The sequence below is a fragment of the Rana temporaria genome, chromosome 4, assembly GCF_905171775.1.
Source record: "Rana temporaria chromosome 4, aRanTem1.1, whole genome shotgun sequence".
NCBI lineage: Eukaryota > Metazoa > Chordata > Amphibia > Anura > Ranidae > Rana > Rana temporaria.
The window spans coordinates 271,689,448-271,716,227 of NC_053492.1; the positions used below are offsets into that span (position 1 = coordinate 271,689,448).

Sequence of the window (26,780 nt, forward strand, 5' to 3'; positions counted from 1 at the left end):
GTGCCGATTGGCCCTGTGCCAATCACATGCACCCTCCCATGGAGAAAAAAAAAAATTCGAGCAATACACAACTGAATAGAGTGACTCCAACAAGGCTCTGTCTTATCAGGAGATGGATTGAGGACAATGGAAGAAGGAGGATCAGATAAGACAGGATCAAACAGCCTTTTTTAGACAATGCAAAGGATTAACCCCTTAGGTTCCACAGTAAGTAACAAGCATGCTTTACTGCATATACAGTCTGATTTTTACTCTTGTGGGTTTAGCAACACTTGTGACAGACCTAACCAGAAGAGGGGCAAGCCTCTTACCCACTGACTATAAGCCCTGGCTTTTGGGGGAACACTACTCTTTGGGAGGTGTGTGCCTGGGGGATCCTTGGAGTGGTCTTGTTTCCGATTCGGGTTTGTGTCTCCCCAGAACACACAGACTCTGGGAGTTGCTAAAGGGAGAATAGCATAGTTTATGTTGGCTGTTCCTTGATTGTGTTAATATGATCAGGAGGTGGTGGTGGTGGTGGGGGGGGGGGGGGGCATGTGTCCTCCTGTAGTGTATAAAGTCAGAATTTCAAAAATCAGTCATTCCTTTGGATTTTACCTCACATCTTATCTGTGCATGACGTTTGGGGTAAAAAGAGCTGGTATTAGCTTTCGGTCTGCTCAGACCGGTTTGGAGGGCAGGAGGCATTCTTTTGCGAAAAAAAAAAAAAACACCTAGTCAGGGTGCCCAAGCACCTCCTTCACATTAAGAGACAAAAGATGTCAATGGCTGTTTCGCCAGGCTCTATGTACAACTACAACGTTTTTTGGATGGAGTAACATTAAAGAGGTTTCCAAAAATTTGTAGTCAGCAGCTACACAAACTGTAGCTGTTGACACTCATCTGTCCAGGGATCAAGTGCGGTCCTCACCTGGGCCGGTTCTTCATGTCCCCATTGTCGGCCTGTTAACTGTGGGAACCCAGCTTTGACTCCTTGTGGCTTCACAGCCGGCTTCCCACAGTACATGCTTGAGCCATGCTGCGCCTTATGAATGGACCCAGTCTTTTAGGACCTGTGATATATGTCCCAGAACGTTGCAGGGGGGGGGGGGTTGCCTGAACTTTCGCTCAGATTGCCTAGGCCCTAGAAGCAGAAGTGGAAGCAGGTACCTCTGAAAACAACGTACCCACTGCCCCCTCCAAAAAAAAGGAGATATATTCCAAGTATGGCAGGGGGGGGGGGGACTTCCTTTTTGTAGAAGACAAGGTGTTTGTGCTTATCTACACATTCTACAGCTGGGAGCCATAAAACGCACAGCACTCTTTCATACAAATGCAACTTCAGCTATGAAAGTGGTACTTGGGGCCTCCCTCTATTGGTCACTACTGGTGAAGCAGTCCATTACAAAGACCAATAGTGAGCTGTGGGGGGGGGTTTAAGTGGAGCGGAGGGAGAGAGGTTGTGTTCATGCGCCGTTTTTATAGCTGAAGTCTGAAAGCCTACATATTTTCTCTTGAAAGGAATCCTTTCGCAATGAGTAGAGGAGGAAATGGCAAGGATGTAATGTAATGTGTATTTCTATGCAATATACCTTGTAAACTGTTTTTATAGGAGTCACTCATCAATAAGGAAGAAAGAAGCATTTGAACGTTTCGGAAACCGCAGCCCCATCCTTTGTCTCCTGCATCATTACTGAAGTGGTCCAATGAAGAGCAGAGCCAGACATGATTGACCTCAGGAGCAGCATTGTTATAATATTGACGTAGAGCTTCCAGGACCCCTTTAAAAAAAAAAAAAAAAAAATAATAAGAACAATAACAATAATTAAAAGTAAATAATAAAAGCAATACAAAGGCAAATCATATGATCTAACCCGAAAAAAAGGGTTTGTATTGATAAATCCTGGCATTTTTGTTTTGTAAAATGCTTTCCCAAAGCAGCAAGCTGTGTGGCCTCACCGGACTGGTGTGTGCCGTTACACTGCTTGCTGCTTTGGGAAAGTATTTTTACTTGTATTGCTATATGTGGATTTTTGATATCTTTTGCCCGTTTTATTAACTTTTTATATTTCTGTGGATCATCTTGCAAGTGTTGTGTCACTTGTAACGTTTTTTTTTTTGATAAATACGTTTTCTGAATTACACTATGGGCATATACTTTATCTCCTACCATATCGCTTATGCTGATGAAGCAATCCTGATTGGAGACGTGTCTGGTGCCTGGATTATCCTGCTCAAAAAGATTTGACCTTTTTTCTAATGGTCCACTGGTTTTGGTAAGAGGCTCATTTAGATGGAGTCATTTGAAGTGTGGGGACATCTATAAGATATACGGATGGTGGATCCATTTTTTTTGGACTTTGCTATTTAAAAAACACTTTCTTTTTCACTTTCTTTGCTGGACTTTGCACTTATTGTATGAATTTAAATAAATATTCAGTCACTTGTTTGTTTTTGATTTAGCGCCTTTTTTTGTATTTTTATTTCTTGCATCAAGGTAAAAAAGCATTGCCTCTCAACCCCAAGCCCCCCCTCCCCAATACTTACCCGAGTCTTTAAATCGATCCATCACTGTTCCCATCTGCAGCAGCTCTCTCTTCACTTCCGGGTCTCACAGGATTTGCTGAGGCAATGGGAGCCCCCCACTGCTGACAGTCAAATAATGTATTGAGGGAGTGGGGGACGAGCCGTCTGTGTATATGGATGCAAGCAACACCACTTGGGATTGAGCCTGCAAGAGTACCACCATAGGAAGTGGCTTCCTATGGTGGCACACCGAAAAGAGGAGGTTTAGGGCCACTCAGTGAAATTCTATTGCACACAGCACTGGCAAGTATAAACCTGTTGTCATTTAATATTTTGGAGTTTACAATCACTTTAAGACCCCATCAATTTTATTTTTATTTTTTGCCGTTTGTGTCCCGTTGGGCAGATTTCCTTCACTTCCTGTCCCAACAACAGCAACGGAAGCAAAAAAGGAAATCTTCACAAAGTGAGGGAATTTCCCTCTCGGGCAGATGTTGCTAAAAAAGGTGTCCCTACTGGAAGATATAACCCACTGCTTGTTCTGGTGTAAAATTATGGGATTTCCCATCACTATCTGTTTTTGGTGAGAGTTGCCCCCTGTACAAATTGCAGGAACATGCACAGAACATACATACAGTGCCTTGAAAACGGATTCATACCCCTAGAAATATTTCACATTTTGTCATGTTACAATCAAAAACGTAAATGTATTTTATTGGGATTTTATTTGATAGACCAACACAAAGTGGCACATAAATTGTGAAGTGGAAGGAAAATTATAAATGGTTTTCATTCTTTTTTTTTACAAATATGTGAAAAATGTGGCTTGCATGTCTATTCAGCCCCCTTTACTCTGATACCCCTAACTAAAATCTAGTGGAACCAATTGCCTTCAGATGTTACCCAATTTTTAAATGGAGTCCACCTGTGCGCAATTAAATGTCAGTATAAATACAGCTTTTCTGTGAAGCCCTCAGAGATTTGTTAGAGAACCTTAGTGACCAAACAGCATCATGAAGGCCAAGGAACACACCAAATTTCAAGGTGTATGAATACATTCAAGGCACTGTGTATCCTGTATAGAAAATAATCACCCCCTTTAAAATAGTCAAATGTCTTTGCAACCTGAAATGAAGACAGATACAGTTTGTTTTATCCAGCTGTATTTACTAGTGCAACTTACAACATTTAAGTGAAGATATAACACCAACATGCCAGAAAAAAATTAAAATAAATTCAAAAACAGAATCACTGAGTTAGTAAAAGGATCACCCCCTTATGTCTGTATTTTGTTGGACCACCTTTTGCTTCAATCACAGCCTTTAGTCTGTTGGGATATGTCTCTACTAACTTTGCACATCTAGACTTTGCAACATTTGCCCACTCTTCTCTTTGCATAACTGCTCAAGTTCAGTTAAATTTGATGGCGATTTTCAATGGGGTTTAAAGTGATTGTTAGGATCTTGGCCAGGCTTCATCGGTGCTATCCTCCCCTGAAAGGTCAGAATTTGTCGCCAGGGCGAGCCATCAGAAGTACTGGGTGCTGCGGCTGGCCCTACCCAGCCTGCTCCTGTCTATGTAACAGAGGAGGTGTTGGCTTCCACCTTAGGGGGGTTGGAATGGAGATTGGCAGCGTTAATTTCTGCTTCTTTACCGGAGAGAAAGCGGGCTAGGTCCCCCTCTCCTAGGCTAGAGTCCCCAACCACGGAAATTTTTTCCTCGGAGGGGATAGAATTTCCATCAGGGGACCAAGCAGAGGAGGACTCGGAGCGGTCGGATTCCGAGGAATCGACCATAGAGGAGCCTTTCTCAGCCTCCCAGGCAGAGAAGCTATGGATCCAGTCCCTAGCGGATATGGTGTGTTCAACTTTTAAGTTGCCTCTGCCAGAGCCGGCAGTTAGCGCAGGATCCTCTTTGGGTTCTTTGAAGGCCCCACAGACTAGTTCCTTCTTCCCGGTCCACCCTCTGTTAAAGGGCCTGATTTTTCAGGATTGGACATGTCCGGATAGAATCTTTGTTCCTCCTAAAATCTTCATTTGCCAAGGCTGGGGCGGTAGTACAGCCGGCAGTAGCAGCCATTAGGTATTTGCCAGGCATTGAAAGACCAAACAAAGCAGGTCTTGAAGGATATCAATGCTCAACAGGCTCAGGAGTTGGTCAACCTGCCTAGAGCTCTATGCTTCGCGGTAGATGCCATTAAGGACTCTATCCAGCAGGCTTCCCGCCTCTCGCTCCTTTTGGTGCATATGCAGAGACTCTTGTGGTTAAAGAACTGGTCGGCCGAGACTCCTTGTAAGAAGCTCCTGGTTGGGTTTCCCTTTCACAGAGAAAGATTGTTTGGAGAGGATCTAGATTAATTAAAAGTTAATTTGCACAGCCCTAATTTATCGATTAATCTTTAATTTTTTTGATCGATTAAAATTCTTTTGATTGGTACTCACCTCTCCGCCGGCTTCTGGGCCTTCAGGGAGTTCTGTCGGATATCCAGTAACGTCACGGACACCGGCGGGGCTTGCCGTGTCTATCTGAAGGGCTCCTTTGCTGTGCCTTCATATCTGCATGCCGACGGGACCTTACTATCCCTGTATCAACCTGGGATTCTACAATCATCCACTGGGAGTTGTGATAGTTCCCTTCATGGGACATCTACATGCTGACGGACTGATGTTAACCTCTCCTCATCTGGATTCAGCAGTGATATCGTACACATTATTATACCAGTATCATACTTCGCTACATGTTTTTATGACTGCGCACCATTTTTACAGTTTATGTAGCTACATCGATTTTATCTCCAGTGCAATATTTATTTGGTTACCTACTTGAAGACTATAAAAGTTTTAAAGCTATTCCCATCGAGCGTGTGTTTTTTGTATCCTGCTATCCATTTTTCCAGCTGTTGGTAGCTGCACTGGCAATCAGCCTGCAAAAAGATCAGCTAAAAGTAGTTGGATCTGTATGTGCGTTATAATTAATCGAAATTAGTCGATTAATCGAACAGAAAATTTTTGATCAGTAACAGCCCTAAGATAAATACACAAAAGATCTCAAGCAGGAAAAGTACTATTTTGCCTGTCAAAAATAAGTTTAGAGGCCCTACTTTTAAACGACCAGCCTCTCCGGCCCCGGGGTCCTCTGCCTCTAGGCAGTATTGACGGCCTCCCGGCCGGTCAGGTATGAGAGGTAAGTCAAAAGGTCAGGCTCCCGGGTAACAAGAGACCCTGGAACCACAAGCTGGTCAAACCAGCCCCAAAGTCAGCTTTATGAAGGGGTGCCCCCACTCACTCGGGTGGGGGAAGACTTCCGTTTTTCTCAGCCGTTTGGGAGTAGAGGGTCCCCGACAAATGGGTCCTCTCCACGGTCTCTCTGGGTTACAAGCTGGAGTTACGGGATTTCCCTCCTCCTCGCTTTCTTATGTCAAGTATGCCAAGGGATCTGTAAAAGAGGGAATCTCTCCTGGCGGCCTAAGATCGCCTCTTGTTTCAAGGGGTAATTGTGGAGGTGACAATACAAGAGCAAGGTCTGGGGTTCTATTCGAATCTCTTCATAAACCCAAAGCCGAACGGAGACATCAGGCTGATACTGGATCTAAAGGGCCTAAATCAGTATCTGAATATCCCATCCTTTCGGATGGAGTCAATTTGTTCGGTATCCGCAACCTTGCAAGGGGAATATTTCCTGGCGTCAATCGACATCAAAGACCCGTATCTCCACGTCCCTATTTTTCCTGGACACCAGAGGCTCCTACGATTCGCAGTGGGTCAGCGCCATTTCCAGTTCGTGGCCCTTCCTTTCGGCTTGGCCACAGCACCTCGGGTTTTCACAGAGGTCTTGGGGCCCCTGCTGGCCAACTTAAGGGCCCAGGGAATTTCAATAATGGCATATTTGGATGATCTTCTGTTAATAGATCATTCGGCCATCAGCCTGAATCGAGCGGTACTCACTTCGGTAGGGTATCTGGAATCTCTGGGTTGGATCATAAACAGGGACATGTCAGCCTTGCAACCAACAAGGAGGCTAGAATATCTGGGAATGCTCCTGGATACAGACCACCAAAAGATTTTCTTGCCGCAGGCAAAGATCGCTTCCATAAGAGAAGTAATTCAGTCAGTTCTGGGCAAAAAAGAACCATCCATTCGCCTCTGCATGCGGTTGTTGGGAAAGCTAGTGGCCTCATTCGAGGCCGTGCTGTATGCCCAATTCTACTCAAGGAAATTGCAAAATGCCATCCTGTCAGCCTGGAACAAAAAGGCTCAGGCATTAGATTTCCCCATGGCTCTGTCTCCATTTGTTCGACAGAGTCTGTTGGTGGTTAACACCCCAGAATCTGCTAAAAGGCAGATCCTTCAGTCCAGTCTCTTGGAGGATAGGGACTACGAATGCCAGCCTGGTGGGCTGGGGAGCAGTCCTGGGGGAATTATCCCTGCAGGGAAGGTGGTCAGAGCCGGAGAGATCTCTACCCATCAATCTACTAGAGATTCGGGCAGCACGGTTAGCCCTGAGAGCACGGACAGCCAAGTTACGGGGTTCCCCAGTCAGGATACAGTCCGACAATGCCACGGCGGTGGCGTATAAAAATCACCAGGGTGGCACCAGAAGTCGGGCAGCCCAAAGGGAAGTAGATCAGATTCTGGCTTGGGCAGAAGATCATGTCCCATGCATATCGGTGATATTTATCCCCGGGATAGAAAATTGGCAAGCAGACTTCCTCAGTCACCAGCAGCTATCTCCAGGAGAATGGTCTCTCCACCCCGAGGTCTTCCAGGCCATATACCGAAGGTGGGGATCACCAGATGTGGACCTCATGGCATCCAGGTTCAACACAAAGCTAAACAATTTTGTGTCCCGGACAAGGGACCTGTTGGCTTGCAAAACGGATGCGCTGGTGTGCCCGTGGGATCAGTTCTCTCCAATTTATGCCTTTCCTCCGTTGCAGCCATTACCCCGGCTCCTTCGCAGGATCAGGGTAGAGGGCAAGCCAGTAATTCTGGTGGCCCCAGTGTGGCCCCGGAAGGTCATGGTACATTCTGATTGTAAGGATGGTGGTGGGGGATCCCTGGACCCTCCCGCTCCGACCAGACTTGATTCAAAAATAAAAGGAGGGGAGGATGGGAAAGGGAAAGACAACTAAGAGCACAAAAAAGGGAGGAAAAAAATGAAAGAAGAAAAAGAGAAAGGGGAAAAAGGGGGGGGAAGGAGGGAGGGATAAAATAGAGGGGAGAAAAAACAAGAAGAATGAGTAAAAGGAAGGAAGAGAAGGACAAGATACGCTAGGGAAAAAAGCACTCACATGAGCCACATCCGTATATGGTAGAGACAAGAAAAAATAAAATGCTCCCACATAAGCGTAGTCTATACAATTTATTATTTATACCCAAAAGATGATCATCAGCCATTCTGATACAATCGATAGTAAATGAAATCGATTTTTTCTGGCATCTACCCAGGGAATGCCTGAAATAGTTTGGATGGACACGTCCACCATGATGTATTAGGTGATGTAACTGTGCTGTACATATATATATGGGTGTTTTTAAACCTTGTTGTCGCTGTTTGCAAAACCATTAAAAAAATTTCTATGCTGTACTAACTTGATACATATTGTTTCAGATTGTGAAAACAATATTTGTATACTGCAAAAAATCCTTCTCTCGTCTGGAGGAAGCCCAACGGCGAAACGCGTAGTCGACTTCAAAGGATTTGTTCATAATCAATCAATTATTTATATGTTTTTTTATTGAATTTCTATCTGTGCTGTAAAATATATAGTTTTTCTATTTTTGTAATAAATAATATATTTTGGACATACTTCCGTCTTGCCTCAAAGTCCGACTATCGTTCACTTCGGTGATTGTGTTTTTTCTTGTCTCTTCGTCCAGACTTGCTCACACAAGGTCCAATATTCCACCCTTTCTTACAGTCGCTAAATTTGACGGTCTGGCTGTTGAGTCCCATATCCTAAAAAGGAGAGAGCCATCGAGCTCTGTAGTCTCCACTCTAATTAATGCCAGAAAGCCAGTATCCAGGCTGATCTATTATAGGGTGTGGAAGGCGTACATGGCCTGATGTGAGGCCAAAGGATAGCATCCTCGTAAATATGTCATTGGGAAGATTCTGGAATTCCTACAACAGGGTGTAGACATGAAACTAGCCGTGAGCACCATCAAGGGGCAAGTCTCGGCTTTATCTATCCTATTTCAGAGACCCTTAGCTACCCATTCTCTGGTCAAGTCTTTTTTACAGGGAGTATTACGGGTTAATCCATCTGTCAAGGCTCCCTTGTGTCCCTGGGACCTGAACCTGGTGTACAGAAGCAGCCCTTTGAACCCTTGGCCCAGATTCTTTCAATCTTACTGACCAGGAAGCTGGTATTTTTGGTTGCCATCTCATCCGCCAGAAGGGTAGCAGAGTTGGCAGCCCTTTCATGTAAGGAACCATATTTGGTCCTTCATAAAGACAGGGTTGTTTTGCGGCCTCATCCATCTTTTCTCCCAAAGGTGGTATCAAGCTTTCATTTGAACCAGGATCTGGTTCTCCCTTCTTTTTTTCCAGATCCCAGTTCTGCGAAAGAAAAGTTGTTACATTCCTTGGATGTAGTAAGGGCGGTTAAGGTCTATCTTAGGGCTACTGCCCAGAATCGGAAGACTGATATATTGTTCATTCTGCCAGATGGACCCAAGAGGGGTCAGGCAGCGTTGAAATCTACTATTTCAAGGTGGATGCGGCAGTTAATCTCTCAAGCCTATGGCTTAAGGGGGAAGGTTCTTCCAGTTTCGGTTAAGGCTCACTCCACTAGAGCGGTGGGTGCCTTTTGGGCGGCGCATCATCAGGTCTCCATGGCTCAAGTCTGTAAGGCGGCGACTTGGTCGTCAGTTCACACATTTACAAAATTGTACCAGTGGGATACTAGGAGGCGCACGGATTTAACCTTTGGGCGTGCAGTACTGCAGGCTGCGGTATAGATCCTTGCGTCTGGTGGCACCTCATTTTTGCTTTGACGTCTCCCTCCCCTTATTTGGCACTGCTTTAGGACATCCCACATAGTAATTGCTATGCTGCTCTGTGTCCCGTGATGTACGATAAAGAAAAGGGGATTTTTTTTATAACAGCTTACCTGTAAAATCCTTTTCTTGGAGTACATCACAGGACACAGAGCTCCCGTCCCTCTTGTTGGGGACATTGGGATTTGTATTGCTTGCTACAAAACTGAGGTACTCCCGGTATGGGAGGGGGTTATATAGGGAGGGGACTTCCTGTCTGAGAGTGCCAGTGTCCATCACCTGAAGGTAGACTCTATAACCCACATAGTAATTGCTATGCTGCTCTGTGTCCCATGATGTACTCCAAGAAAAGGATTTTACAGGTAAGCGGTTATAAAAATCCCCTTTTTTTCTAGGGAAAAAGAAAATAATAATGAAAGTAAAAGCTCTAACCTGATGTACTTGTTTTTCCATCGTCTAAACCAGTAGCTATAGATTCCATCATCTGAGCTTTCTGTAGGTGAAATTCCATAGGCTGTAAGCGTCCCCTTGCAACAGCCCTTTCTAGGTTCTGCACAGATTGTTGTCGATAGCCACCAGAGTTGTCTAGCCCAAACTGGCTCTGCATAAACATAAGGCAATGCATTACAGATACTAAAAAGGGTAAACCTCTACAAAAAACAAGAGAAGATTTTATTACTCCATTGGAGTTTTTAAAAAGATTGGGGGTCGATTTACTAAGCCCTGATTCACACTGAGCTGTGGGAATGAAGTCGTGCATGTTCAGCTGATTTCACTCCCGATTTCGGTGGAGATTTTACAGACATCTGTGCGGGTTTCTGCACAGATGTCAATCAAAAAAAATAATCGCACCCCGAAATCGAGAAAAGTAGTACAGAAACAACTTTTTGAAAATCGGTGAGGCACCGCAAATGCAGCGTCGCCACCAATTTGACATGTCAAAACACACCTATGTGAACCAGGGCTAAAACTGGAGAGTGTAAAATCAGGTGCAACTGTGCATAGAAACCAACCAGCTTCCAGTTTTTTTTTTTGTCAAAGTTTAATTGAACAAGCTGAAGTTAGAAGTTGATTGGCTACCATGCGGAGCTGCACCTGATTTTGCACTCTCCGGTTTTAGTAAAATCAACCCAAGTAGCAGAGTTTGCAATTCTATTTGTTCTTTGAAGTTAAAGCACACAAACTACATCGGCTTTTTAATGGAAACTAAAGCATATTTTCAGCTGGTGGAAGTTATTAGTGGTAAAGTTGACCTTCAAGAAAGTTAAATATACAGTTAAAATAAAAAGGATATCTTATCTGTAGAAGATTTGTAATATGGTTAAAGCGGGAGTTCACCCGAAAAACAATTTTTAACATTAGATTGAGGCTCATTTTGTCTACGGGAATCGGGTGTTTTTTTTTTTAAATCGAAGCAGTACTTACCGTTTTAGAGATAGATCTTCTCTGCCGCTTCCGGGTATGGTCTTCGGGACAGGGCGTTCCTATTTGATTGACAGCCTTCCGACGGTCGCCTACATCGCGTCACGAGTAGCTGAAAGAAGCCGAACGTCGGTGCAGCTCTATACGGCGCCTGCGCACCGACGTTCGGCTACTTTTGGAAAATCGTGACGCGATGTATGCGACCGTCGGAAGCCTGTCAATCAAATAGGAACACCCAGTCCCGCAGCCCATACCCAGAAGCGGCGGAGAAGATCTCTCTCTAAAACGGTAAGTACTGCTTCGATTTAAAAAAAAACACCCGATTCCCCTTCACAAAATGAGCCTCAATCTAATGTTAAAAATTAAGGGCCAGATTCACAGTAGAAATACGCCGGCGTATCTACTGATACTCCGGCGTATTTTCAAATTTGCCGCGTCGTATCTTTAGTTTGAATCCTCAAACCAAGATACGACGGCTTTAGGCTTCGATCCGACAGGCGTATGGCTTCGTACGCCTTCGGATCGTGTGTATAATACTTCGGCGCCCGCTGGGAGGAATTTGCGTCGTTTTCCGCGTCGGGTATGCCAATTAGCTGTTTACGGCGATCCACGAAGGTACGCGCGTTCGACACATTCTCTTACTTCATCGCTAGTCGGCGTATAGTTACGGCTGCCATTTCAAGGCTTATATTTAGACTGCCCATGTTAAAGTATGGCTGTCGTTCCCACGTCGAATTTAAAAAAAAAAAAATTTTTCGTAAGTCGCCCGTGAATAGGAAAAGACGTAATGCACGTCGCCGTTCAAAAGATTACGTTGGTGCAACGTCATTTCGCGCAAAGCATGGCGGGAAATTTCAAAACGGAGCATGCGCAGTACGTTCGGCGCGGGAACGCGCCTAATTTAAATGATACACGCCCCATTTGAATTAGGTGGGCTTGCGCCGGACGCATTTACGCTACGCCGCCGCAAGTTTACAGGCAAGTGCTTTGTGAATCAAGCACTTGCGCTTAAAACTTGCGGCGGTGCAACGTAAATGGGATACGTTAGACCGCCGCAAACGTACCTGAATCTGGCCCTACGTTTTTGGGTGAACCTCCACTTTAAGTATGGGGCTTAAATCCATTTAGGCAGTCAAGATGCCCCCCCCCCCCCCCCCCATACATCCTAGGCCTGGAGGCTTCCCAATAACACAGGGATCGATTTCATGACTAAACAATATTTGTAGACATCTCATTGCTCTAGCCCCAGCTCGGCAGCCACCTTAAACATTTTAGTTTTGGTCATCACATTAAATGTATAATTCTTTTTTACAATTACTTGTATGTGTTTACTCCCATCCAATATCATCAGTTCACGGAGGCAGACAAGACCCTACCATATTTGGAACAGAGCACCATATATATTCAATTTAAAAAAAACACTACCTGCAATTTCTTAAACTCCTCCTGCTCTCTCTGAGACTCCTCAGCTCTTCGTTTTTTGTCTTCTTCATCCTGTAGCTGTCTGGCCAGCATTGAATCTCTGGAAACTTTGTCAGGAGAAGCTACGAAAAAACAGATAATACAGCAAAACAGAAAGAGCAGAATCTAGTATGCAGTTGGGTAACTTGACATGAGACTACAAAGATAAAACTTGTGGTGCTTATTGCTGCACAACTTATATACCACACAGTCAATAAACTAATGCAGCATATAAATACTGTACAACGTCCTAAATATAAAATTAACACTACAAAAAAAAAAAAAATGAAATCTTTGTACCAAGACTAAAGCTGCAGACAAAATGGCAGATTTTGTCCGAAGGGCGTTGGCCAGGAACTTGTCTTGCATACAAACGCCAAAGAATTGTCGGCCAACAAATACAAACGTAGTGACGTACTACGTCAAATTTCAGCTCTTGGGCGCCACCCTTTGGGCACCTTCTGCTAAGGTGAGCATCGATTCGGAGCATGCGCGTTTGTACTTTGGTCTGACGGACCTGTGTACTGACCTTATAAAAATACGGACAACATACCATTGTCCGCGGGAAAATTTATAAGCCTGCCATCCAACATTTGTCAGCAGAAAGTCTGACAACAATTGTCTGATGGAGCATACAAACGGTCAGATTTTAGGCAAACAGTCTGTCACAATTCCCGTCGGAAAATCCGATCGGATGTACGAGGCTTTAGGCTGGCCACATACACCATTCATACTGAACAAACTTCAGCCACTTCATACTGAACAAACCAAAATTCACTTAGTGGGTAGCCCCATCAGCCTCCTCCTGCCCAACATCCTTCAACTGAAAGATCAAAGGCGCTAGTTAGAAAATTGTTGGCTGAACAGTGGCTACATAAAATCAGATGTAGCCATGGTTCGGGTATTTTGTTTTTGTTCTTTATTTTGAACATAGTGAGAGCAGGCAATTACAGACCATAGTATCACAATAGAATATAGATCTAGGTATGTAAAAAAGCAGTGCAGCGCTACTAACAAAATGATGAAAGTCCAAAAAAAAAAATTAATCAAAATGAAGAGAGGATAAGGGTGACTTCTGGAACCTCAATAGGTGATCGGATGAAGACTCCTTATAAAACAGTCAAGTATCCTTGGATAAAAGTTCAAGCCGCTCACCTTAGCAGATGGACCTGTGGGTGAGCAGCAGGTCAAATGCGCTGTCCCTCTAATAAGGGGGTATTATAAGATGATAACGGTGCCTCCTCGGTCGATCCTTTTCTCCAAACCGACTTTCAGTGGCGGATGGTCATCTGGTATACTCTCATGTAGTTGAATGGCATGAAAAAGTATAAAGTAGACACATAGTGCTCTCCGTATAGTAACCAAAATGCAATAAGTTTATTTAAAATAAAAGTACTCACAAAAGAGGCACTATATCCTAGTGCGTAGAATATGAGCATATATCGATAAAATACCAACTAGGTGGCTGTCCTGACATCAAAATTGGAAGCCCCCCGCACGCGTATCGTCCCAAGGTGCAGGACTTCTTCAGCGGATCATCCGCTGAAGAAGTCCTGCACCTTGGGACGATACGCGTGCGGGGGGCTTCCAATTTTGATGTCAGGACAGCCACCTACTTGGTATTTTATCGATATATGCTCATATTCTACGCACTAGGATATAGTGCCTCTTTTGTGAGTACTTTTATTTTAAATAAACTTATTGCATTTTGGTTACTATACGGAGAGCACTATGTGTCTACTTTATACTTTGTCATGCCATTCAACTACATGAGAGTATACCAGATGACCATCCGCCACTGAAAGTCGGTTTGGAGAAAAGGATTGACCGAGGAGGCACCGTTATCTTATAATACCCCCTTATTAGAGGGACAGCGCATTTGACCTGCTGCTCACCCACAGGTCCATCTGCTAAGGTGAGCGGCTTGTACTTTTATCTAAGGATACTTGACCGTTTTATAAGGAGTCTTCATCCGATCACCTATTGAGGTTCCAGAAGTCACCCTTATCCTCTCTTCATTTTGATTAATTTTTTTTTTTGGACTTTCATCATTTTGTTAGTAGCGCTGCACTGCTTTTTTACATACTCTGACCAAGGACTTATTGACCCTCAGTGTTCAGCAGCTTTGTTATTGTTTTGTCCTTTGCGCAGTCTGCTCTCTCTATTCAAAAGAATATAGATCTAGATTCTAATCTTCCTTTCAAAGCGTACAAGAGGTTCCTGTTTGGCTGTTAAAATAAAATAGCCCAGGAGGATTCGTTTATCTGCGCCGTTAGTGTAGACTGAGGAATCTGCTAGATTTTTATTTTTTTACCCCATTCAGCCCACAGGCTAACCAAAAAAGGAACCCAAGCATGTATGGCCAGCCTAGTTTGATGATGAAATTATACAGGGATCACACTTATTTTCCACCTGCTGGTAAAATATGACATGTTAATGGAAACAACAAACTGAATGTTTAAAAGAAACTAAATCTGAAATCCCTTTCACACTGGGGCGGCGTCGGCAGTAAAGCGCTACTACTTTTCTTTACCGTCGTTTTTGCGGAGGAATTCGGCCGCTAGCGGGGCGCTTTTAACCCCTGCTAGCGGCCGAAAAAGGGTTAAAAACCACCCGCAAAAGCGATTTGCCGGCGGTTCAGCCGCGCTGCCCATTCATTTCAATGGTCAGGTGTACACACCGCTCCAAAGATGCTGCTTGCAGGAGTTTTTTTTTTAATGTCCTTTCAGCGCATCACCTCAGTATGAAAGCCCTCGGGCTTTCACACTGAGACTGCATGGGGGGGTGTTTTTCAGGAGCTTTACAGGCGTTATTTTGAGCCCAAAAGCGCCCAAAAAAGCCCTAGTGTGAAGGGGGTCTAAATTTGGGACTTTCTATAATAAACAATAACACGCAAGTGAAAATTAAACTAAAAATGTACATAAGGAACATAACCTGCAGAGTTGCAAGCACTTGACCTCACTCAGGGAAACCCTACTTATTATGTAGGTAAGACACATAAAGGGGGTCTTTGCGGTCTCCCATACAAAAAGCTTTATGTTAACATAGCAAACATCACAAACCAACCTTCAGCTGAGAGGTTTTCTTCCAAATGTAGATTTACGTGTTCTTGTAGAATTAGAAAATTTGCACAAACAAGAGCGCACATGGGGCATTCAAACTGCTGCCTGAAAGTTTCTGACACAACAAAAAAAGTATAATTTTAACAAGTGTGTTTAGTGCATAGATATAGCTCTTCAATTACAACAAATGACAGTTTTCAGTCAACACATCAACATTTTAATACACTGTAGGTTGACACATTCTACACTAAACATAGTTATGCATAGATGTAAAATTAATTGCACACCAAAGAATAATTTGTTTTTGCCATTTGCAACATTGAAACATAGTTTGATTAACTCTAACATGACTTGTGTAGCATTGTGGAAACATAAATTGCATTGATGATTATATAATTTTTTTAACCTAATGTATGAAAACCACAAAAGTTCAGTAATTAAAGGGGTTCTAAAGGCATCCTATGCAGTAAAGGTCAAACGAAAAAAATACTTTTGTGTGCAGCCCCCCCTCGATCCAGCGATGTGCATGAGAGCAGCGGCTCCCCCAGGTCTCTCCTTCCTCACTGACTGCTGCTGCTGTCAATCACAGCCAGTGAACCAATGAAGAAAGAGCGTGACCGAGCTGCGCTCTGTGTGGGTGAATGGACAATGTCCATTCACATAAGCGCGGCTCGGAAGTGAGCCTGTTTGAGTGTGTCAGGGGGCGTGCCAAGACCACTGGCAGGGGACACAAAAAAAAAAAAGAGGGTTGGAGCTGCTCTCTGCAAAACCATTACAGAGAGCAGGAAAGTATAACAAAATAAAAATCAGTCTTTACAATTGCTTTTAATACATGTCTCTAGCGCCTAGCTGCTGTCCAAGTCTTCAGAAAAAAGGGGCATGACATAACATTTTAAACATGTTAAATAGATTAAAAAAGTGGGTTTACCCCCACTCAAAAGAACAACATGGATCACTTGGGAACATAAATAAATAAATAAAACATTTAGAAATACTATGCAAATGGCTGAAATGTCCTACAAAGCAAGAAATTAATATTCACCTGTCCTGCATTATATAACATTACTAAAAAAATATCAGCATCTGACTGCTGCACTCTGTGGTTTCTTCGACAAGCCCATGTCCTCCTGTGAAATGGTAACAGCAGAGGGAGCCATAGAAGTCAAAAGACCCCAGATCTCTCAGTAATGAGGACCTGTCACAAGGGATGTTGTTCATCCCTTGTGATAGCAACAAAGCTGATAAAATTTTTTTTTTTTTGAGGGAGAGACCTATTTAACTCTAAGCTGGTAACCTGTAAAAGGCCTTTACAGAGTCCTCCAAGGGATAATATAAAGTACCATAGTTTTTCACCATTCTAAGGGCGTACGCAATTTTAATGTGTGACTTGTTAGGTAGCCATTTATTCTGCATGACATCTTTTATATTTTACAAAAAAAAATGAATAAAGAAATTGAGTCTGTGTGCAAAAAAATTAATTTAAAAGGTGTTTTTTTTTCCTGAAAATCTGCGCTTGATGTAACATAAAATATTGCAACAACCACCATTTCATTCCCCAGAGACTTTATTTCAGTAAATATATAATGTTTGGGGGTTCCAAGTAATTTTCTAGCAAAAATAAAGCAAAAATAAATAAATAAAAATTTTCAGATTTATACATGTATGTAAGAAATTGGCCCGGTAGTCAAGCAGCGGTGACAAACTTGTACAATTGTGCCGAACTGAAGGTGAGGCTGGAGTTCCGCTTAAAAGGGGTTGTAAAGTCTCCAGGTTTTTCACCTTAATGCATAGAATGAACCTTCTGTGCTCCAGCTACCCCCAGAGCCCCCCCCTCCTTTTTCTTACCGGAGCCGATCCGTTCCAGCGCCGTGCACAAGCCAAGCGACTCCAGCCGCTGTCTCCGTCCTCATTGGATAGATTGATAGCAGCAGGAGCCATTGGCTCCCCCTGCTGTCAATCAAATCCAGTGGCAAGGGGGTGGAGCAGAGTCCTGCTGTCTGTGTCAAGGGATGTAGCAGCAGGACAAGGGAGCATGCCCGTACAGGTTCCCCCATGGAAAGTTTCTCTCCGTGGGAGCACCCGATGAAGAGGGGCCAGGAACGCCGCTGGGGCACTCCAGAAGAAGAGGATCAGGGCTGCTCCGTGCAAAACCCTTGCACGGAGCAGGCAAGCATAACATGTTTGTTACGTTAAAAAAAAAAAAAAAGAAAAGTTTTCACACTGGAAGGACAGGAGAGACACTTTACAGGCAATATTTTTTGTGCTATAGCGCCTGTAAAGTGCCTCAATGTGAAAGTAGCCTTAATATAAAAAACATTTTAAATTTAGAACCACTTTAAAATGGTCCATAGGATAATATTATGTATTGTAACTTTTTAAAATAAGAATAACCAATAATTTTCTCATTTCAAGCTTAAAGCGGGGGTTCACCCTAAAAAAAAAAAATTCTTTATCTACCATACAAACTAGCGTCAGCTACAGTATGCCTTTTTTTTTGCGGTGTACTTACAGATTAATCCGTAACTTTCGTTTCAGACTCCGGCCGGGAAATGGGCGTTCCTATGAAGACGGGTACATGATTGACGTCCAGCTATGGCGCGTCATGCCTTCCGAAAAAAGCCGAAATAGGACGCGGACATATACGGCGCCTGCGCAGTCAGCTCCTAGTCTGTGCGCAGGCGCCGTGAAGAGCGGAGTCCTATTCCGGCTATTTTCGGAACGTGTGACGCGCCATAGCCGGCTGTCAATCATGTTCCACTCTTCATAGGAACGCCCATTCCCCGCGGGTGTCTGAAACGAAACTTACGGATTAAACCGTAAGTACAGCACAAAAAAAAAAGGCATACTGTAGCTGATGCTAGTTTGGATGGTACAAAGGTGTGTTTTTGGGTGAACCTCCGCTTTAACCACAATGCTGTTTACCAAAAGTTTGCAATTCTGTTTAGAAATACCAGGAAACAGGTGACCAGTAGAAACCATGTGTGGCTCCAAATTCAGACTACAGTACTTGTTTACTGATCTTTGTACAGATTTGTCCATCAGTGGTTTGGACACAAACCAAAATGTGGCAAATAGATAATAAAAAAATTAAATAAAATAAACACTGGGCGCACTGGCCTAGTCCTCTATCCAACAGCAATTTTATTGAAGATATAAAATAAAACGTAACTTCTCAAACATAGGTAGTGCATGTGCTCATCTGGCCACTACATGTGGCAACAATCTACCGGCTTTGCCATAGCTTCCAGCTCATGGATGACCTCACCGGGGTCCTTGCTGGTTGACACGTTTTGTAGGCATGTCCTTTATCGGCTCTGATAAAGAAGGACATACCTTGGAAAGGCGTCAGGCAGCAGGAATCCCGGTGAGGTCCACCTTGAGCTGGAAGCTATGGCAAAGTCCTGGAGGGCAGGAAGGTTCTAAAGCAATATCCTCTGACTACAGAATTTTCCTACTTGGACTATCACAGCTATGTGCAGGAGAATATGTCGCTATAAACCAAAATGTGTCTGATAAACTGAACTTATAATAGACAAACCTCTAAAAGTAAACAAACTAAATAATTACCTTTGGTAGGCGTGTCCAACAGCTCTGTGTGTTCCACCTTTACATGGTGTTCAAGCTCTTCTATCGATGTTTTCATTTCACAGCAAAATGGACATTCCATAGCAGAATCCATATTATAGTCCATGTGGTGTGCAGACGCACTGGCTTGGGATTCCACATTAACTTCACTATTGCACCTAGTACTGCACACTTTAGAACATGCTGAAGACAGAGGTAAGTAGACAGATTCAGCACTGCAAGCCAACGGTGGACTCTCCGATATTTCACGTATGCTCTTTTCCAAATCTATACATTCTATCAAAGTGTTCGGTTTTATGTTGTTGTTCTGTTCTTTCTTAAATGGCAATCTTAATTTATAATTTGTCTGTTTTACATGGTCATTTATATTAGTTTGTGGACTTTCCAAGGTGCTGGAGGTAGAGGTTGGTACTTGGGTCTTCCCTGACTCTTCTTCATCACTACTCCACGGTTCCAGTGCGTCTGTATGAGCTGTATTAATATGATGGCGGAGTTCATCATATGTCAGTCCAGTAATGGTACAGAAAGGACAGCAGCAGTCTCGTTCTAGGTGTGCCAAGAGCAAATGCCTCTTCATGTCATCTTCAGATGGCACTTCTTGTGTACATATATCACAAATCAGCATGCTGGAGATGGCACATCCAAAATCAAAACTATGATCAAGTCTGCCTATTAAAAGAACAAAAGTGATCAACACCAACATATTCATCAATTCCACCAGTGGCGGCTGGTGCTCAATTTTTTTTGGGGGAGGCGCAAACAAACGAAAAAAAAACACACACACACACACACACACACACACACACACACATCAATTGCAGCCTCACTGTGCCCATCAAACGCAGCAACTGTGCCCAAACGCAGCCACTGTGCCCATCAATTGTCTCCAATGTGCCCATCAATTGCCACCAGTTTGTGGCAAAAACCAACAAACTGCTGTTATTCAGATGGCCGGCGCTCACCAGGGGGCCGGCCATCTGAATCGTGGGCGGCACTGGCACCAGCAACAATACATAGAGATTCATGCAATGCAGACTTGAGTGACGGCGCAGGAGAGAGAGGGGGTGGCGCTCCTGCGCCCACTATGGACGCACCGCCGCTGAATTCTACATTCAGCTGCAGTACATAAAATGCTGTATGGTCTACCTGCAGATCTTTCCCTCCTTACTGACTTACAATGCCTGTTCTGCACTGTCTTTGTATGGAGGCAGCCATCTTGGTAGAGGCAGGCTTTTGCTTCCTCATGTCAGAGCCTCCAGCAAGGAGAACAGCGAGTATGACAGAAGTGACATCCCCAAATCCAACTTCAAATTTCCTGAGATTAGTAGTCAGAGCAGTGCCTTAGACCTCACACTGCAGATATAAAGCTCATGAGGATATATGCACTTTAATTAACTTGCCTAAAGCGGGCCATAGAGGATACAATTTTCTCGCTTGATTCCCCGATCAACACAAACAGTGTTGATGAGGGAATGCCTCCGGAGGCACTATTGTATCCTGCCAGTGGAGGGCGCAAGGAGCTTTCCTGGCTGTCTGAATCCAACGATTAATGCTTGCGGCTATAGCCACTGGCAGTAATATATAGTAACACAGTACTACTTCCAGAGACCAGAGCTACAAAAAAAAGGCCACCATAGTAATTACCTGTATTAATTCACAACGATATATAAAGCCACTTCCTAAAGGCCTCCAGTTATCCCCTGATAAAGTTACGTGACTGTAACGAACACGTGCGGGAACGCAGGGCACCGGAAGTGATATTGGACGAGTTTGCAACTCGTTTTTGATATACCTGTCTGATACTTCACATTGCGAGTACCTGTTTTTATTACTGCTGCCGATTCCAATAAATGTTTTAAATACTACACTAATCGAGCATCCCTCTTTAGGCCCCATGCACACGAGAAGCAAATGCAAACTCATCTAAACACAAGTTTTCAAACGCAAAAACCGGCATTTAAAACGCCCGTTTTACCGCGATTTACCGCGTTTGCGTTTATAAGCATTTGGTTAAGAAACATCACAAGACCCTCCCTAAGCTCAAAAAACAATATTATTTAACCATTTCAGCTATTTTGTGAGACCAGAGCAGCAGTGTACGTGTATTTAGCGTGTCACTTGCCACGTCACCTGGCCACGTCACCTGCCACGTCACCTGGCCACATCACCTGCCACGTCACCTGGCCACGTCACCTGCCACAAGTTGTGGATTGTCCACTGGCCATGTCACCTGCCACATCAACTGGCCACGTCACCTGCCAAGTTGTGAATTGTCCACTTGCCACGTCACCTGGCCACGCCACCTGCCACAAGCTGTGGTTTGTCCACTGGCCATGTCACCTGGCTATGTCACCTGCCACGTCACCTGGCCACGTCACCTGCCACAAGTTGTGGATTGTCCACTGGCCACGCCACCTGCCACGTCAACTGGCCACGTCACCTGCCACAAGTTGTGGATTGTCCACTGGCCATGTCACCTGGCCACGTCACCTGCCACATCACCTGGCCACGTCACCTGCCTCAAGTTGTGTATTGTCCACTTGCCACGTCATCTGCCATGTCACCTGGCCACCCCACCTGCCACAAGTTGTGGATTGTCCACTGGCCACGTCACCTGGCCACGTCACCTGCCGCAAGTTGTGGATTGTCCACTTGCCATGTCACCTGGCCACGTCACCTGCCACGTCACCTGGCCACGTCACCTGGCCACGTCACCTGCCACAAGTTGTGGATTGTCCACTGGCCACGTCACCTGCCACGTCAACTGGCCACGTCACCTGCCACAAGTTGTGGATTGTCCACTGGCCACGTCACCTGGCCACGTCACCTGCCACGTCACCTGGCCACATCACCTGCCACGTCACCTGGCCACGTCACCTGCTACAAGTTGTGGATTGTCCACTGGCCACGTCACCTGGCCACGTCACCTGCCATGTCACCTGGCCACATCACCTTCCACGTCACCTGCCACAAGTTGTGGATTGTCCACTGGCCACGTCACCTGCCACATCAACTGGCCACGTCACCTGCCAAGTTGTGAATTGTTCACTTGCCACGCCACCTGCCACAAGTTGTGGATTGTCCACTGGCCACGCCACCTGCCACGTCACCTGCCATGTCACCTGGCCACGTCACCTGCCACAAGTTGTGGATTGTCCACTTGCCACGTCACCTGGCCACGCCACCTGCCACAAGTTGTGGATTGTCCACTGGCCACGCCACCTGCCACGTCACCTGCCATGTCACCTGGCCACGTCACCTGCCACAAGTTGTGGATTGTCCACCTGCCATGTCACCTGGCCACGTCACCTGCCACGTCACCTGGCCACATCACCTGCCACGTCACCTGGCCACGTCACCTGCCACAAGTTGTGGATTGTCCACTGGCCACGTCACCTGCCACATCAACTGGCCACGTCACCTGCCAAGTTGTGAATTGTCCACTTGCCACGTCACCTGGCCACGCCACCTGCCACAAGTTGTGGACTGTCCACTGGCCACGCCACCTGCCACGTCACCTGCCATGTCACCTGGCCACGTCACCTGCCACAAGTTGTGGATTTTCCACTTGCCACGTCACCTGGCCACGCCACCTGCCACAAGTTGTGGATTGTCCACTGGCCACGCCACCTGCCATGTCACCTGGCCACGTCACCTGCCACAAGTTGTGGATTGTCCACCTGCCATGTCACCTGGCCACGTCACCTGCCACGTCACCTGGCCACATCACCTGCCACGTCACCTGGCCACGTCACCTGTCACAAGTTGTGGATTGTCCACTGGCCACGTCACCTGCCACATCAACTGGCCACATCACCTGCCAAGTTGTGAATTGTCCACTTGCCACGTCACCTGGCCACGCCACCTGCCACAAGTTGTGGATTGTCCACTGGCCACGGCACCTGGCCACGTCACCTGACACATCACCTGGGCACGTCACCTACAACAAGTTGTGGATTGTCCACTTGCCACGTCACCTGTCTCAAGTTGTGTATTGTCCACTTGCCACGTCATCTGCCATGTCACCTGGCCACCCCACCTGCCACAAGTTGTGGATTGTTCACTGGCCACGTCACCTGGCCACGTCACCTGCCGCAAGTTGTGGATTGTCCACTTGCCATGTCACCTGGCCACGTCACCTGCCACATCACCTGGCCACGTCACCTGCCACAAGTTGTGGATTGTCCACTGGCCACGTCACCTGCCACGTCAACTGGCCACGTCACCTGCCACAAGTTGTGGATTGTCCACTGGCCACGTCACCAAGCCACATCACCTGCCATGTCACCTGGCCACGTTACCTGCCACAAGTTGTGGATTGTCCACTTGCCATGTCACCTGGCTACGTCACCTGCCACGCCACCTGGCCACATCACCTGCCACGTCACCTGGCCACGTCACCTACCACAAGTTGTGGATTGTACACTTGCCACGTCACCTGGCCATGTTACCTGCCACAAGTTGTGGATTGTCCACTGGCCACGTCACCTGCCACATCACCTGGCCACGTCACCTACAACAAGTTGTGGGTTGTCCACTTGCCACGTCACCTGGCCATGTCACCTGCCACAAGTTGTGGATTGTCCACTGGCCACGTCACCTGCCACAAGTTGTGGATTGTCCACAATGCAATGCAAGCAATTACATTTTTTATGTTTTTTTTATGGTTTTTCATCATTTGCCATCATTTTTGAGATTTCTAATGTAAAAAAATAGGTCACCTTTAAAAACGCCTATAAACGAAATCGCGGCAAAACGCCGGTACCGCGTTTTGCCGCGATTTGCGTCTAAAACGCAAAAGCTGAAAGCGTCTGAACCCAAAATTTTGGGTTTGGAAAAACGGCCCTAAACCCAACTGCTTTGAAACGCCAAAAAACGTGATTGTGTGCATGGACACATAGGATAACATTAAATGTGTTCAGGGGCAGTTGAAAAAAATGCCCAAATGCCTCTGAACTCGAGTTTAGCAGCGTCTCGTGTGCATGGGGCCTTACATTCCCCCATGCGAGGCTGATACAGATACACCAGGGACACTTAAAGGGGACTTTGATGCCAAAGTAAAGATACATACCAGCGGAGCCTGAGACGTCAGGAGCCACCAGGAGATTGAAAGACACACTCATACGCGGTTACCTTACAGAGGTAAGGTAAGGAGACACCTATACCCTAAGATGCACGGAGAACCAGCAACCACCTATCGGAAGCACTCCATACCAAAGATTAACTACTAGCACCAGCACCTTCACCCTGATCACTGTGTGCACACAGCCATCCATCCAGCTTGCACCTTATGGACATTATCTGCACTGCAGATAATTCATTTTTATTTCATTTTATGGAATTTTATAGTGTGAATATATTTATTTATGGTTGCACATGTCACATGATGATGCCATTTTAAAGATTTTATGAGTTTCTCACATCTAAATTTGTGGTACACTTTTCACAGTATTTGGACACTTTATCAGTCCATTGTTTATACTGTCGCAGCTGATTATTTATATTTTATTGTTGCTATTTTGACCAATCATTTATTGCCTTTCAAGTGTACCTGTCACGTGAGCACATTTGCACTTCATAACCCATTTATGCACAGCACTACTTATATAAATAAGACAGGCTGGCTGGTCCATCCATCAATCGATCGATTGGTACAATCAGCCTTCCCATACACAAATCAAAATTTGGCCATTCCCTGCTAAACTGCCCAAATTTCAATCCCTGTATAGTTGGCTTAAATGTGCCCTATAACATAGCAAATCTTCATTTTATATTTCACTTGATGAAATAGGCACATGCCTGTGGGCTCATTCACACGGACACTAAACCCGTACAGCCTGAATGTGGCATTGTGTCACCTGAAGCTGTGTGCAGGAAGCTATGCAAGAGCAAATCACAGCCGCTGGAGGAGAATTTCAATCAATCATCGGCGGGACAGGTACACCTATGCAGATTTTTGCATTTGAACTGCACTGAAAGCGGAGTTCGCTGGATTTTTTTTTTTTTTTTTTAAGTTAGCAGCTACAAATACTGCACTTTTAAAATAAGGACACTTACCTGTCCAGGGAGCCTGTGATGTTCTCACCCAAAGCCGCCCTGTCCCTTGGCTTCCAGGTGGAGGCTATGGCATCTTTAGTAAGGGAATCAAAAAAAATTAAGCCTTGCAGCTTCGCTGACTGGTTCCCTACTCCGCATGTGTGAGTCACGCTGTGTGTCCTGACTGGTCCCTGCTGTCTTCTTGGACCTGTGTGTCACCTAGAAGGCAGTGGGGGGGGGGGGGTCTGTGGCGTAGTTCGCCGCGGATTCTGCGGCTCTCTTTCGCCAGAAGTGGGAGAAATACCTGTATTAGATGGGTATCTGCTCCCCCCTGAAAAGGTGCCAAATGTGACACTGGGGGGGGGGGGGGGGGGGGGGACCAGATCAAATTGGCAGAATTTTACTTCTGATTTTCGCATCATGTGTACGGACCTTAATGCAGCCATCACATCTAAGAATTGGTAAGCTGCAATATAATAAGTGTTGCTGAATTTGCATCGCACTGACTTTGCATGTGCGGTGCGAATTACATGTGATGTCTAACATCGCACCAGAGGGAAACCAGCCTAATACTGCTTAAAGAGGGGGGCAGTAAAAACACAGCTCAGCCATCTATTATATTTCCCCCCCCAGCCACAAGTATAAACCAAGCCTTACTGACACGCTTTCTAAACAAATTGTTGTCTGTTAAAGGGAGTTAAAAATAAAAAGGACTTACTGGCCTGATCACCAGGTGAAAACAATCTGAAAAAAAAAAAAAGAAAACGAATGCAGCCATCACATCTGATGACTGGTAGGCTGCAATATATTACATTGTTATTAGATTGTAAGCTCTTCTGAGCAGGGCCCTCTTAATCCTCTTGTATTGTAACTGTATTGTCTCCCTTTTATATTGTAAAGCGCTGCGTAGACTGCAGGCACTATATAAATCCTGTATAATAATACAGTAATTGTTCCCTTCATCAGCTCTTCCTGCAATCAGACCCCTAAATCTCCAGCAGAAACCACATGACCTCACACAGCCTATCACATGTGTCTACCATAGGTGATATAAACAGAAAGCCTTCACACTAAAAGCAGCTTCAGGTAGGCAGGCAGCAGGACGACTATGACAGCCCTGTATTTATCAGTAAGTGACCATTATGTACATATTACCTGCACTCCTCAGTACATCACAACGAACTAACTCCCTTTCACTTTCCTTTCCTGCTAATCAGCTGTAGAAACCAAATGTCACAAACCCCGCCCCCCTCCTAACGTGACACGTTTCCTGGGACAGTCCACACACGTAAAAACAGGCTGGCAGCCATTTTATTGGAGACCAATAGTCTACTCGGATATTACATTGCTTTTATTTACAAAATACTCTATCTCAGCAAGCTAAAACCCGTATAATGTTTTGACAATAGGAGCAGGTCTGAGTTATCGCTCGGTGTTTCTTCAGCTAGTGGACGGGCATGTGGTACATGACATGTTGTGTACACCAGGGGGCGTGAGACGCGAACATTAGACATGCATGGTCTTGAAGGAGTATAACTCTGTATTGTCCTGTAAATGGAAGTAATTCTCTTTCCTTTACATTAGTAGCCCTCTTTTAAATGTAAAGCCATCGATTTTTAACCACTTGACTTTCGGGAGATTTATGCCCCTTCATGACCAGGCCATTTTTTGCGATAAGGCTCTGTGTTACTTTAACCACTTAAGGACC

General features: G+C 45.1%; 1 protein-coding gene across 3 annotated transcripts in view; it reads right to left on the reverse strand.

The window, feature by feature from the left end:
* ZUP1 (zinc finger containing ubiquitin peptidase 1) overlaps positions 1 to 26,335 on the reverse strand; it is a 45,276-nt gene extending 18,941 nt beyond the window's left edge. Inside the window, exons 1-6 of one of the 3 annotated variants that reach the window (XM_040350283.1) lie at positions 26,228 to 26,335; positions 19,019 to 19,705; positions 15,456 to 15,566; positions 12,354 to 12,472; positions 9,939 to 10,107; positions 1,572 to 1,760 (exon numbers count right to left, since the gene is read on the reverse strand). In XM_040350283.1, coding sequence (XP_040206217.1) covers positions 1,572 to 1,760; positions 9,939 to 10,107; positions 12,354 to 12,472; positions 15,456 to 15,566; positions 19,019 to 19,661 — 1,231 coding nt within the window. In that variant the 5' untranslated portion in view covers positions 19,662 to 19,705; positions 26,228 to 26,335. Of the gene's footprint in view, positions 1 to 1,571; positions 1,761 to 9,938; positions 10,108 to 12,353; positions 12,473 to 15,455; positions 15,567 to 19,018; positions 19,706 to 25,093; positions 25,155 to 26,227 lie in introns of those variants that run through there. The other 2 variants (XM_040350285.1, XM_040350284.1) reach the window with 2 other exon arrangements.
* Between the last annotated feature and the right edge of the window lie 445 nt (positions 26,336 to 26,780).